Raw genomic sequence first — 13,940 nt, 5'->3', positions numbered from 1 at the left:
GGATCAGCACTTCCAAAAGAAACAGAAAACTGGTTCTTTTCTGGACTTCAAAAGTTTTTCTTTTTCTTTTATTTCCAGGAAAGGAATAAGAGGACCAAGTAGCTGCTAATAACTTTAATTAAAATTTATACAAGTTGCAGAGCAGAGGCAGATCTACATGTAACTCATGGGTTCACCGGAAGCCAATAACCTTTGCCTAGACCCTGTATATGTATTAAGAAATCCACTAAATATTTGACGGTGAACCTAGTTGTTATTGTATATTTGACTTGAAATATAATGCAGAGCACTATATATATAGAACATATGAATCCTTGATGACGTTTCAACCTGTGTATTTATTTCATAGTATACTTGCATAGTGTTATGATTCTCTCCTAGTCCGTCTAATCTGCTCTTTCTCCATTATCATCCTGTAGCAGCAAAATGAGAGCCTAGTTGGTAAATCATGAGAGAGAGAGAGAGAGAGAGAGAGAGAGAGAGAGAGAGAAGGATATATATATACTGCTAAATCTCAGTAACAGCTTTAGGGAAAACTAACATACCCCAATGTAGCTTTTGAAATCAGAGGAAGATTCGATGTGCCCTTCATTCAGATATGCCTGAGCACTATCTTCAATGTTGTCCAACCTGAAATGTATTTTCAACAGTAATTCAGTATCTTAATTACATATAGCCATTTCGGTTTCCTGTCATAAATCATCCCATTACATATTCAATTAGATAAGTCACTTTTCAATTCATTCATGCTAATATATTATGTGGAAAATGATTGTCAAGAATATTCAACTTAAAGCTGATAATCAGGTGTCTAAACACAGAATATATTTCAACATCACAATCAATAGACAGCATAATTGAAAGAAAAAGATTTTTCAGGACAACAGAATTACCTGTATATGTAATTTACCATTATGCCTCCACTTTGAGTAAGGCCCTTTTGTGACTGATCAGCCATCCAGTTTAGCCTTCCAATCATCTAAAATTGATATTTCAAGTTATAAAAAGGGGAATACTGACAATAAATGCAGAGCGGCTTGCTGTTCGTTTCTCATTCCATGCGCAAACATGGGAAAAAAATGCTCACCCTCATGGATTATAGTAACATCCACTTTAAAAGACCAGGATAATTATCCAATAATAACTAGGAAAAGTAAAGTAGAAAATATTTTAAGCTAAAATCTTTACACAAGCTTATACAGATGAACAAGTTATCAAATCTTAATCTTAACAAAGCATTTGAATGGAAGTAAAGTTCAGTTTGCCACAAATTTGGAGTACCTTTGTTCACTAGCTAATTCCTAATGCTAACTTGTGAACACACCTGGTCATCAGCAACCGTTATACGGTCATACCTCTCTTTAACAGCTACTCACTATAACAGCATTGCACGATAACAACCAAATTTTCTTTCGAACCGATTTTTTATGTTAATTTTACCTCTCTATAACAATTTTTGCCTATGTTACAGAATGAACGTAGACTATTTCCTAGGAATGTACAATACATTTATAAATAGCAGATTTGTAGGAATCCCTTTTATTTCTTTCCTTAGTTAGAACCTTATGTACCTGTATTTATATTGCTACCTCTTGGAATAATACAAGTTATTCTCTCAATTCTGCTCACATGGTATCAGAGCCCATAGGCTCGTGATCTTGTTTTGGTTTTCTTTCAAGAAAAAAATAATAATAATAATAATAATAACAGAAGGCTCGATCTTGTTTCTGTTTTGAGAAAGAGGTTCCAATTTTGAATCGATCACTTTGAACTGGTAATTACGTGTCATCACCACCTCAAGAGGAAGGGGAACATCATTCCGGCCAGACCACTCTTCGCCAGTGACAGTTTGTAGGGCGAGTGATTTCCACGCGCCACCTGTATTTTCCGCCTGCTCGTCACGCGCCGGCGCGTGGAGGCGCGTTCTCCGGCAGAATCGTTCGGGGCTTGGATTGCCAGCGTCTTCTCGTCAATTCCGGTGTATCCCAGGTTTGTCTTTTCGCCGTAGCTTCTGCGGAAGGGCATCTGGTATTTGGTTTATGTTTCTGTGGCTGTTGGCTTCTGCTTTGGTTATTGCGTTGTGGGTATAGCTACTAGTTCTGGTAATTCTTGCTCGTGTTTACAAGGTTGGCTTCCAATTTGCCTCTTTGGTTTCTAAACCAATTTAGAGACTGTTAGTCTATTTCTGTGGTGTGCTTGTATCTAGTTATTTGTGCTCGTGGCAAGTTTGTGTGCCATCTAAATAGTTGGAAAAATGACTATAAACAATAAGGAAGGAGAAAACAGAACAATTATTGTTTCAGCAAATGAGTTTGCAAAATAAATTCAGTATCAGAAATCACTGAAAGCACCCAATCCGGTTAGTACACTTGTTGAGTCGGGTACAGCATGTTTTATCTCCTCTACAAGCAAATGGATAATTGATTCAAGTGCCACAGATCACATGATAGGTAATCCTAATATCTTTTCCAACTTTCAATCATATAAAGTACACTCTTTTGTTACTGTAGTTGATGGGTCAACTTGTAGTATTGTTGGATAGGGACTGTTAAACTAAACTCTCGTATTACCTTGTTATCTATATTAAGTCTACCGAAGTTGGCCTTTAATTTGATTTTTGTGAGTAAACTTACTAGAGATCTCAATTGTTATGTATCTATTTCCCGATTATCGTGTGTTTCGTAATGTTGCGACGAATGAGGTTATTAGGAAAGGACATGTATCTGATAGTTTATACATCCTTGATGAATGGGAGCCTCGGTTTCTTGCCTGCTCTAGTGTCGTCTCTCCATTTGAAGCACGTTGTCGATTGGGACATCCTTCTCTACCTCTATTAAAGAAGCTCTGTCCCCAGTTTCAGAATATTTATTCATTGGAATGTGAGTCATGTCGATTTACAAAACATCATCGCAGCCCATTAAGTCCGAGGGTTAATAAGCGGGCTGAGTCGGCTTTTGAGTTAGTTCATTCTGATGTTTGGGGACCATGTCCTGTTATTTCCAAAACTGGGCATAAGTATTTTATCACTTTTATGGATGATTTCTCTCGGATGACGTGGATTTATTTTATGAAGAGCCGCTCTGAAGTGTTTACTCACTTTTGTGCCTTCTATGCTGAAGTCAAAACTCAATTCAATGCTTCGGTACGTATTCTAAGAAGTGACAATGCTAAAGAATATATGTCAGAATTATTTCAGTCATACATGAGACAACACGGTATTCTCCACCAATCTTCATGTGTTGATACACCCTCTCAAAATGGAGTTGTCGAGAGGAAGAATAGGCATCTACTTGAAACAGCTCGAGCACTTTTGTTCCAAATGAAGGTTCCTAAACAATTTTGGGCAGATGCAGTCTCAACGGCTTGTTTTCTAATTAATTGCATGCCATCTTCTGTGGTTGAAGGTAATGTGCCTTATAGTGTTCTTTTTCCAAACAAGTCACTATTTCCGGTGGAACCTAAGGTGTTTGGAAGCATATGTTATGTTCGAGATGTTCGACCATCAGTTACCAAGTTAGATCCCAAGGCATTGAAGTGTGTTTTCCTGGGTTATTCTCGCCTTCAAAAGTGGTATCGGTGTTATTCTACTGAACTTGGCAAGTATCTGGTGTCAACTGATGTGGTATTTTCAGAGACTACACCATTCTTCTATGCACCTCCCATTTCTACGAGTCAGGGGGAGGAAGATGAGTGGTTAGTCTATCAGGTTACTCGTGCTTTGAAATCAGATGATGTTGTTCCTTTGTCTCCTAGTTCTTCTATTGAGCACCAATCGACTATTGTGCCTTCAGCACCCGCTTCATCTACGCTAGCAAGGCTGCTAATTATTCAAGTTTACCCGAGGAGAAAAGAGACTAATGATACATGTCCCGCACCAACTCCAGTGTCATCAGATCCTCCTCCACCTGATCCTCTAGAAAATCTTGACCTCCCTATTGCTCTTCACAAAGGTACACGTACTTGCAAGTCCACATATTCCATTGCTAATTTTGTTTCCTATGATCGTTTATCCTCTACATCTAGATCCTTGATTGCTTCTCTAGACTCCATCTCTGTACCCAAAACAGTGAAGGAGGCTTTGAATCATCCTGGATGTCTGATGCAATGCTTGATGAAATACATGCCTTAGAGGAAAACCACACGTGGGATTTGGTGGATTTACCCAAGGGAAAGAAACCAGTAGGATGTAAGTGGGTCTTCACAGTTAAAGTTAATCCAGATGGTTCCGTAGCAAGACTTAAGGCTAGACTTGTGGCTAAAGGGTATGCTCAAACTTATGGGGTAGATTATTCAGACACTTTCTCCTCGGTTGCCAAACTCACTTCTGCTAGTTTGTTCATTTCTCTAGCTGCTTCCGAGGATTGGCCTTTACATCAGTTGGATATCAAGAATGCGTTCCTTCATGGTGATCTTCAGGAGGAAGTGTATATGGAGCATCCACCTGGTTTTGTTGCTCAGGGGGAGTATGGCAAAGTCTGTCCTTTGAAGAAGTCCTTGTATGGCTTGAAGCAGAGTGCACGGGCTTGGTTTGCTAAGTTTAGTAAGGTAGTCCAAGATTTTGGGCTGAAAATGAGCAAATGCGATCACTCAATCTTCTATCGGCAATCAACAGCAGGAAGTATCCTCCTTGTTGTATCTGTTAATGACATAGTCATCACAGAAAGTGATTATGCGGGGATCTCTGCCCTCAAGTCTTTCCTGCATACTAGGTTTCATACGAAGGACTTGGGCCAGTTGAAATACTTTTTGGGAGTAGAAGCAAATAGGAGCAAGAAGGGTATTCTTCTGTCTCCGAGAAAGTATATACTGGACTTGCTTGCAGACACTGGAAAGTTGGCAGCCAAACCCTACAGTACTCCAATGGCTCCCGGTGTGCATCTTATGAAAGACGATGGCGATTATTTTGATGATCCAGAGAGGTATAGAAGGTTAGTTGGGAAGTTAAACTACCTTACTCTGACTCGTCCAGATATTGCTTTCCTGGTAAGTGTTGTTAGCCAGTTCATGTTCGCACCTACAGTCAAACATTGGGAAGCTTTGGAACAGATTCTATGTTACTTGAAAGGAGGTCCTGGACTTGGCATATTGTATCGCAATCACGGTCATACTCGTGTGGAATGTTTTGCAGATGCTGACTATGCTGGATCCAAAATAGATAGAAGATCTACTACAGGCTATTGTGTCTTTGTTGGTGGGAATCTAGTATCATGGAGGAGTAAGAAGCAAAGTGTTGTATCTCGATCCAATGCAGAATCCGAGTACAGAGCTATGTCGCAGTCTACGTGTGAGATTATGTGGATACATCATCTTTTAACTGAAATTGGCTTGAAACATCCTACTCCATCAAAACTCTGGTGTGATAATCAAGCTGCGCTCCATATTGCTTCAAATCTAGTGTATCATGAAAGAACCAAACATATTGAAGTTGACTGTCATTTTATTCGTGAGAAGATTCAAGAAAACTTAATTTCCACTGGTTACGTGAAGACAGGAGAACAACTAGCTGATTTGCTCACAAAAGCGTTGAATGGAACTCGAGTTGATTATCTTTGCAGCAAGCTGGGCATGACCAATATATATGCTCCAGCTTTCCTTAGTTAAAACCTTATGTACCTGTATTTATATTGCTTACCTCTTGGAATAATACAAGAAGTTATTCTCTCAATTCTGATCACAGCCTATAACTACATCCATCAATATAACAGTACACTGTTTGTAAAATTACCGCTCTATAACAGCCTTACTCAGATATTAATTAATTTTCCTATCCCACTTTAGTTGCTAGTCATGTATTTTCGTAATATAGAAAAAGCACTAGCACTGCTTTATGTCATAATGCCACATATAGAAATATAATCTCTAAGATAACTAATAATAAGTCTAGTATTTTGACCAGATAATTTAAATCTTTAATACACCACTTCTGACAAAGAATATAACATTAATACATACTTCAGTAGTTAAAGATTCTTGCATTAAAAGATCTGCACATAATTGTATTTCATTTAAATGAAAAACTTTCATCTTGTAAGGGTCAAAGTGATTTATTAATAATGTATTAGCTTTCTTTAATTTTTAATTAGCAGAATTTAAATAATTCTCTTATCTTTTATAACATTTAAAAATGGAAAAAAATTACTTTTTGGATATTATTTATTTGTTTTGGATAATTTCTGTATATAACAGTCAAATAAGATTTGAAAAATTCCACATAAAGGCATCTATAGTTCTAATAATCGAATAAACTGATGTCCTTCAGATAATTTCTCTCTTCTCATAATTAGGTTTCACTGTCTCAGGTCTTATGCTTTGGCTAAACATCTCAAGATTAATTACAGCCAAATGTTGTTGTTTTCTTCTATTACAGCTTCAACATGGTAGAGCAGACCCTAAAAAGAGTGCGTCAGTGCAGTTCATTCAGCTTACCTCCTGAAGTCCCAAGTATACACATTCTTTTAAATGAATATTTTCCTGCCACTACTTTTCAGGAGAAAATAGGTTATTGGCATCTTGCAAATGCTGAATGTCCAGGACGCGTTTGAAATTTAGACAGCATCTGGACATTAGTCCTCTATCCTAGTACATAATCAGATAGAGACCCTGATATCTGTCTTAATCATGTGAAAAAACTTACGGATCCTTCTCAGCAATAGTTTCGAGAGGAGCAATCCATTTGATTTATCCCTTCGGTAGTTGTCAAAAGTCTTTTCCTTTTTTGACGACTGAGAAATCCGTCCACGGCCAACACGGTCACAAGTCCCTCAACTTTGTCAAAAGTTTTCTCTCTTGTTGGCTTTTATTTTTAATATTAACAAAAAAGTGGTGTTGTTTTGCAAGTAACAAAATTTTATTCACTGAAAATAAAACAAAGTAATAACTGAATCTGCAGAATATGAATTGCTCGACATACCGCTCCATTTTGTAAGTGGAAATTTGCAACCGAATCTAGAGCTTTTCCTCTCCTTTTTTCTTGCATAAGGTACCTGTTGCAACCAAACAAACAACAATATAGCAACTCAATGTAGTGATATTATCTCAATACTGCAAACCTTCACGTGATTGAAAAGCGTATCCAATTCACTCTCTAAGCTGTACAATCATAAATGCAATAACTGGTTTTTAATCACTGTGAAGCAGATAATCTTTGACAAAAAAGAAACATCTCGTTTGAAGGTGGACGTTAATCACATTGCACTTCTAAATAGAGTCTTTCTAATGCTTCCAGTATTTAGCTTTAGCATACCTGGCACAAAGTCGCATCATCGGGGTTCTCAAGGCAGATACCAGTTTAGGTGAATTGGTCCACTCATGGTTCTTTGATGTCAATAATTTCCACATTACTTCAATACCACTGCTTCCCAGGTCAGAACCTCTGCAAGAAAAGAAAGAAAATTAGGAGGACAGAAATTTGTTCCTTGGAACGTTACAACAACATTCTCAGGGAACAAAAAAGCATAAATGTGTTTTAACTTTGAAGAAAGTTTGCTATATTTTTATAATGAAATCTCTACTAAATATGAAGTTAATCCTTTTATGTGTTCTCCATCTAAAGAAAAAAATGCAATAGTAATATGCCCCACTTAAATTTATGAAGGAATTATCCTGGAGCAGACTTCGTATGTTCCAAGCATTCCCCTTCACCATGCTGACAGTTACACAGGAAACAGGGCAGAACCCATTCCCGAAAAATGCAAGCAATAGTTACTAAAGAGAACAGCGACAAATCCCATGCCATTGGAATGGTCCCCAGAACTAAAATTAATATATCTTCTCAACATTCTCAAGCCAGACAATGCATAAAACACACGCTTACCCTGATACATCCATAAGTGCTTTTTCTTCTTCCGGTCTAAGCAAATTTTCTTTGAAGGCAGAACCAGACGTCTCTGATGAAGCCAACTTTGATAACAGCCATTTCCTATAACCAGGGATAGGACTAAGAGTAGCGAATACCTGCAGACCAGTTCTGTATATTAATTTCACAGGAAAGATTACATGTGAGTAAACCATAGTAGCATATCATAAATGGTACAAGAAAGAACCAAATATTTGATTCTGAAACCTGAAAACACCACAGAAATTTCATAGAAAGTAGTAGACTACCCCTTGATATGAAATTAATTGCAGACCCCAAAGATTAATACAAAATAAATCCTTCACAGAACATTTGAACTCTTCATAACGTCAAAAAAGAATATCTGTATTCACTAAATTGGCAGTTCCACTAAAATTGGGAGTTTAGAACTTACACCTCAAGGAGAGAGATTTTGGCACAAGTACTTTAAAGAGTTCTATAGAAACATCAGTTCCTCAACATTTTAACTCCAAATCACACTGGCAGTTTACATATCAGTCGCTTAATAATCCAGAGCAAACATTTGATGAAAAATTCTGTAACTTACACAGATATTGGGCATATCTTTTTTTACCACATCAACCACGCGTTTGATTAGAAACTTCCCCAGATTAACTCCTGATAAGCCAGGCTGCATTTTGAAAAGAATAAAATACTCTCTTAGACAAAGGACATCATCAAAACAATAGTAAGAATATGAGGAAGAAGAAAATAGAAAAATGTGCATGCCAATACTCAATTAATTTAAGTCGTCGTTTCTTTTTCCCGGATGAACAAATACTGTAGAAATACTCAAACTACCAAGCCCGGATTGAACTCAAGGTTTTCTTACTTAAGCGGTGAAAATAAACAAAAGATGCTATCCTTAAGATTTCAGTCAGATGTCTGCAGGAATTGCACTTAACAGTTTAAAGTAGAATTCTTGTGGAGTACTTCCTTTTCCTCCTCCAGTGAGCACCATTGATTTGATTATGGTGCTTAAATAAAAAGACAATTTTCTTACTCAAAGACCAGAACTGAAGAACTACATATATTTCCTTTTCCGGATAAATAGGGAACCACATTACTATATCTTTCTACAAGGAGGATATAATTTTCCCCAGCCCAGGGGTGAGAGAGGTGGGAAAGGTTGCATGTTTCAGTTCCTTGGAGACGATCTCAAATTCTAGTTTTCTGATCTTATATCACTTAAAAACTCAACACTCACAGTTCGTAAATAGCTGTCCTACTTTAGAAACAAAGTGGGAGTTGGCTTCCAGAAACAAGTGGATACCCAAAAACACTTCCAATGGTTCGTTTGGGCCCGAAAAAGGGCCCTGCACCTGGAAAGTTTGCATTTTAACCCTTGTTTGTTCTTTTTTTGCCGCCCAGAATTTTTTTCCTTCACCAAAAAGAATTAATAGTTCCGTTTAATCAGGTTTAATCTATTTGCTGTCATCCATATAGAAACCTTGTAAAATGTCTAAGGGATTTACTGGGATTTTTCCTGAATAACAAACAAAAATCCAAGTCTCCTAAAGCCAGATCCAAATATCCATTTTCGTTTCCCCCAAAACAAAAAAGGAATCAAACCCTTTTCTAATCCAAACGCATTCTTAGAATTGTAGAGCTCTTCAAAACTAAGTAAGATGTCAATGTACCTGAGTTGATGAAATAGAGTAAAAAATTGCACAAGAAGCCTCATGTTCAGAAATTGGAGGATGGTCCCATAAGACCTCCTGCAATGATTAGAGGGTCGTTAACGCCTAATGGCAGTGAGCAACGACAAAATTAAACTAGACGAATTCAGGACTCTCACCTGTATGGTCGCCGCCACATTCTTCATAAGTGCAACCTCAATAAAAATAAGTGGTTCACCTGAAAAAACTTGATATCAGGCTTGATTTGGTTGATTAACAGGATTAGAATTAACAAGATAATATGTCAGCACGGATAGACAAGTAATGATGCATCTGATTTTAACAATGCTTCACTCCAGCCAAGCCACAAGAATTGGTGAACCCTATACGAAGACAAAAACTTCAGTTTGTTTCTCAAACTAAGACAAACATTCTAGGGCTTCTGGATCTAATCATCAAAGCCTTCCTTACGCTACTCTTACTTTTATAAGAAAGTTGATTTGCTAAATGAATCTTCTACTGCATGAGTAAAATTTATCCGCACTTTTGAGTACTAAGAAGAACCAGTAGACATATAAACATTCAACGGACCGCCTTAAGGAAAACTCTCCAAATTTTAGGTACTACAAAACCCACACTTCAGATAATAGAAAAAGTGCAAGTCCTATATTCTGGTTTAGAAAGTGATGCATAAATCTGCACCTGATTTACTTTGACCAGCATGACGAAAGCAAAGATCATATGCTGAATGTTATCATAAGAAAGGATCCAAAACCTTCATCTAGTAGTTGCAGTATGTTCAACCACATACCGTGTCGTTTCCAATTATTAAACACACGGGCAATACCAAGAAGAAGAAAAAATGCACTTCCACACAGACTACTGAATGAGGTTTTTATTCACAACCCATGAGAACAATAGGAAAAGGAACTGTAAGTAGAGTTCAACTCCTCAACCAAGACAGGGCTTACTAACCAGGTATTGCTGGATGGAAGTACCCAAAGCAGCGGCGACCTATTCCTAGCCTTCTTTTTAGATCTATAAGATTGCTTATCGGATGCACAGCCTGTATACAAGAAAAATTTATACAAAAATGTAATAGATCAGATGAACGGAAATGTAGGAGGAAAAAAAGGAACCTCATATGCAACAATTTTTTCCAACAAAGACGCAGGATCATCCCATGTAATATTGTGAAGCTCCAAATTAGCAGGACTAAGCCATGTAATCAACTTCTCCTTTAAGTGAGAATCCAATGCTCGCAGAGCTGCTATATTTACATCTCTGCAAATACATTGAATAACCATCTATGAAGTTCCTGTTTCATAGGTATTATAAGTATTACAGAAAATTAAAAACACATTTCCAAGATACAGTGTTAAAGAAAGACAAATCACTTCATTTGGGACATAACCTTACTCGAGAATACAAAGAATATCAGCTCGAATATCAGACAGGAACTTCAATCCCCCAGGATGTGTATTAAGCCGCTCAAAAAGAACTTCATACTTAGGCTTGAGAGCCTGCGTCAAGTTCCGCTCAATCCTATAGAAAGCTGATAATGACCCTTCCTCTTCATGACCACTCTCTTCAGCCTTATCTGCCAAAGCTTTAAGCTTCTAAATCCAACTAACAAAGTAACATAATGAAGTATACACTCTCATAAGAACGAAAAAAAGACCCACCACTTGGGAGCTGAAGATCAAGATGCTGCTTCATTAACTCACGAACTTGGGTCCGATTGAGATCATACTCTTTAGCTAGTGAAAGAAGTATCTTATATCGATTTTCTGCGGAAAGGAAAAAGTATCCCTGCAAGGTTAACGTTCAACAATTACTGACTTTTTAACTAATAAAAAATCAGTAGCAACAGCCGAATATTTCATTTACACCTGTGAAAATTCATTTAGAGCAACATCCACAATTTCTGTCTTGTTCATCGACATGGCTGAGTGCATTGACTCCCGTACTTGGGTGAACTCTCTGAAATGTTGAACCATTATAACTAATTCGCACATCATTATTGACGATAATAAGTTACAAGTTTCTTTATTTCTTTGTTCTTTCTGTGAGAAAAATAATATTACAATCCTGATTTTGATTGGTTTAATTTACACTGACATTTTCACTATCAGGTCACACTTGAAACCAACTACATAGGTAACTGTTGTTTCCCAAAAAAGAAGCTACTTAACGTGCTATGCTTAAACTACACTTAGGGTGTGTTCGGTATGGATAAAAACATTTTCTGGAAAACGTTTTCCAATTTTCCCATGTTCGGTTGGTCAAAATTTTTGGAAAAAATTTTCTCTAGCAAAACAAGTTCCTTAAAAATGAGGAAAATGACCTCCACAAGTGGGATTCCACATTGATTGTGTTCTTCCCACCCCCCAACACAATCCTACCCCCCACCCCCACACCCATAGACCCCATCCCCGCCACCCCACACGCCTACGCCCAACCCCCAACCACACCTCCATAGACCCCATCCCGCACCCCTATCCCCACCACCATCCCCACCTCCCATAGCATTTGTCTAGATTATATACAAATGCTTTTACGATAATATTTTTTTGCTTACTTACCGAACACAAGGAAATAAGCAAGAAACCCACTTATTTTCTTGGAAAATAAACATTTTCCTCCATACCGAACACACCCTTAGATCATTCACTCTTTACAAGGAAATCTTGATTCTAACATTAAGAAACTATGCTTGACCAAATGAATTAAAAATAAAAAACAAAAAGATGAAATTGGTGGTTATAAAACTAGAATCTTATTAAATTGCAATCAAAATTATATTAAAGACCTTTGTGGAAGAAGTGAAGCATCCTGAGAAGAAACTTTATCACCTTCCATTTGAGAGACTTGCATTTGATTCAATTTATTCTGCTTTCAATTGAATACCAAAAAGAAATGATGAATTTAATCAAATCCAATTACAAAAAGGAAATACGAAAAAAGAGAAAAAAAAAATGGAGTAGTTAAGTAAAGCTTACAGAAGAAGGGGAAAGAGGTAGCATTTTGGTTCGCATAAGAATGGCTAGACCTTTCTTGTTCATTACAATTATTATTATTATTATTACACTTTTTCAGTTGAAATATACAAATCAATATTTGGTTTGATTCCAACTTATATGTATTTTGTTGGTACATTTTAGCGGTTGGTATTAACCGAAAGAAATTCCCGCAAACCCCAAGACGACGACGTGCCAATGTCATGGACTGGAAATTGAAGTTTTTGTGCTTGTCTTTAATTTTTGTCACTCGTATTTGTGGTATTTTAATTTTGGGAAAAGGGCCAAAAATATCCCTCTACTAAAATTATTGAAATTTTAGTCAAAAATACCCTTCCCGTTCTTAAAGTTTTCAAATATACCCACCTAGCTTGACGTAAGTTATCGGTTAAAATAACCTAGAAATTATTTTTTAAACCTGCTCCATCATTTTGACCCAACTAAATAATAACTCATAAAAATCCCCTTATTCCCACGATACATACGTATGAAGTTTGAGGGAATTGGAGAATAGGGGATCCCATTATTATTTATTTATCGGGTTTAAATAATAAGCGGGTTTAAAAAATTTCGGGTTATTTTTTTATAATTTCCGTCAAGGTAGGGGTATATTTGAAAACTTTAAGGACGGGAGGGTATTTTTTGACCAAAATAAGTTCCTGAGGATATTTTTTAGCCTTTTTTCCAAAGTAGAGGGGTATTTTTGACCCTTTTCCCTTTAATTTTTTGCCACTGCTGCTTATTTAAAGAAAATATTCACGTGTGCTTTGCTCGGTATAATTTTTGTATCATTTATCTTTGAAATTGAATTTTTGCTTCGCTCGGGCTATATTCTGCATAATATTAAGTTATGAGCCTGTTTCTATGAAGTTTGATGTCTGTTTATGTTGCATTTTGAGTTTTGAAAGTTCTGCGGTGGGATATTATGATACGACAATATAGACTTATGTCGAGCAAAATTTAAATTTATAGCGCGCGAACAAAAATTAAAAACCTCAATTTTATAATAAGTTAAATTTGTGAGTGAGACAAAGGATATATGGTGTTTTAATCTATATTTTAAGGAATAAAAGAAAGTCGAATCTATTCGGTTTGTTAAGGGCTTGAGCAAATAGTGAACTGATATATTGAAGGCTAAGACGTTTATATCTATGTATAAGAGACAAATTTTTATATATCTATATATGTTAGATGCAACGTTGAATAAGGAGATTTAATGAACAGTTCCAGTTATAACCGACTAAAAATCAAGAACACTAGGCAAGAGAAATTTTATAATATATTTGAAGTACAAAGTTTGTGGATCGAAAAAACCAACCCTAAAAAATGAGAAAATGACCCCTATTTATAGTTTTCTCTATGGGCCTCCTATACATCATGGGCCCCTTTTAGGATAAAAAAACCTAATATGGATAAGGTTAGGTCGTACGGTCGACACCCGTACGA

General features: G+C 36.7%; 1 protein-coding gene across 3 annotated transcripts; it reads right to left on the bottom strand.

The window, feature by feature from the left end:
- Positions 1 to 261: 261 nt before the first annotated feature.
- LOC132050138 (uncharacterized) lies at positions 262 to 12,626 on the bottom strand. 3 transcript variants are annotated; one of them, XM_059441205.1, is made up of 16 exons: positions 12,477 to 12,626; positions 12,287 to 12,366; positions 11,367 to 11,457; positions 11,160 to 11,286; positions 10,894 to 11,083; positions 10,614 to 10,758; positions 10,450 to 10,540; positions 9,654 to 9,712; positions 9,496 to 9,573; positions 8,403 to 8,486; positions 7,814 to 7,953; positions 7,244 to 7,372; positions 6,911 to 6,983; positions 894 to 979; positions 546 to 630; positions 262 to 413 (listed from the first exon to the last, which is right to left on the bottom strand). In XM_059441205.1, the coding sequence occupies exons 1-16, from the start codon at positions 12,537 to 12,539 to the stop codon at positions 387 to 389; spliced, it is 1,548 nt and encodes a 515-aa protein (XP_059297188.1). In that variant the 5' UTR covers positions 12,540 to 12,626; the 3' UTR covers positions 262 to 386. The 3 variants fall into 3 exon arrangements, with proteins under 3 accessions (XP_059297188.1, XP_059297187.1, XP_059297189.1); XM_059441204.1 differs by having other exon boundaries at positions 12,287 to 12,369; positions 12,477 to 12,554; XM_059441206.1 differs by having other exon boundaries at positions 10,894 to 11,074; positions 12,287 to 12,369; positions 12,477 to 12,554.
- Between the last annotated feature and the right edge of the window lie 1,314 nt (positions 12,627 to 13,940).

Source organism: Lycium ferocissimum, chromosome 3 (assembly GCF_029784015.1).
Source record: "Lycium ferocissimum isolate CSIRO_LF1 chromosome 3, AGI_CSIRO_Lferr_CH_V1, whole genome shotgun sequence".
Taxonomy (NCBI): domain Eukaryota; kingdom Viridiplantae; phylum Streptophyta; class Magnoliopsida; order Solanales; family Solanaceae; genus Lycium; species Lycium ferocissimum.
The sequence above is the reverse complement of the archived record's forward strand: the minus strand, read 5'-3'. Positions and strand labels throughout refer to the sequence as shown.

Bases quoted from the DNA above. Each gene is read 5' to 3' on its own strand.
- LOC132050138 (XM_059441204.1), bottom strand. From the start codon at position 12,539: ATGAACAAGAAAGGTCTAGCCATTCTTATGCGAACCAAAATGCTACCT. The intron at 10,759-10,893 runs GTAAGGTTATGT...ATGTATTTGCAG, and splicing joins GATATTCTTTGTATTCTCGA to AGATGTAAATATAGCAGCTC. The intron at 8,487-9,495 runs GTACATTGACAT...TTCAAAATGCAG, and splicing joins ACTCTATTTCATCAACTCAG to CCTGGCTTATCAGGAGTTAA.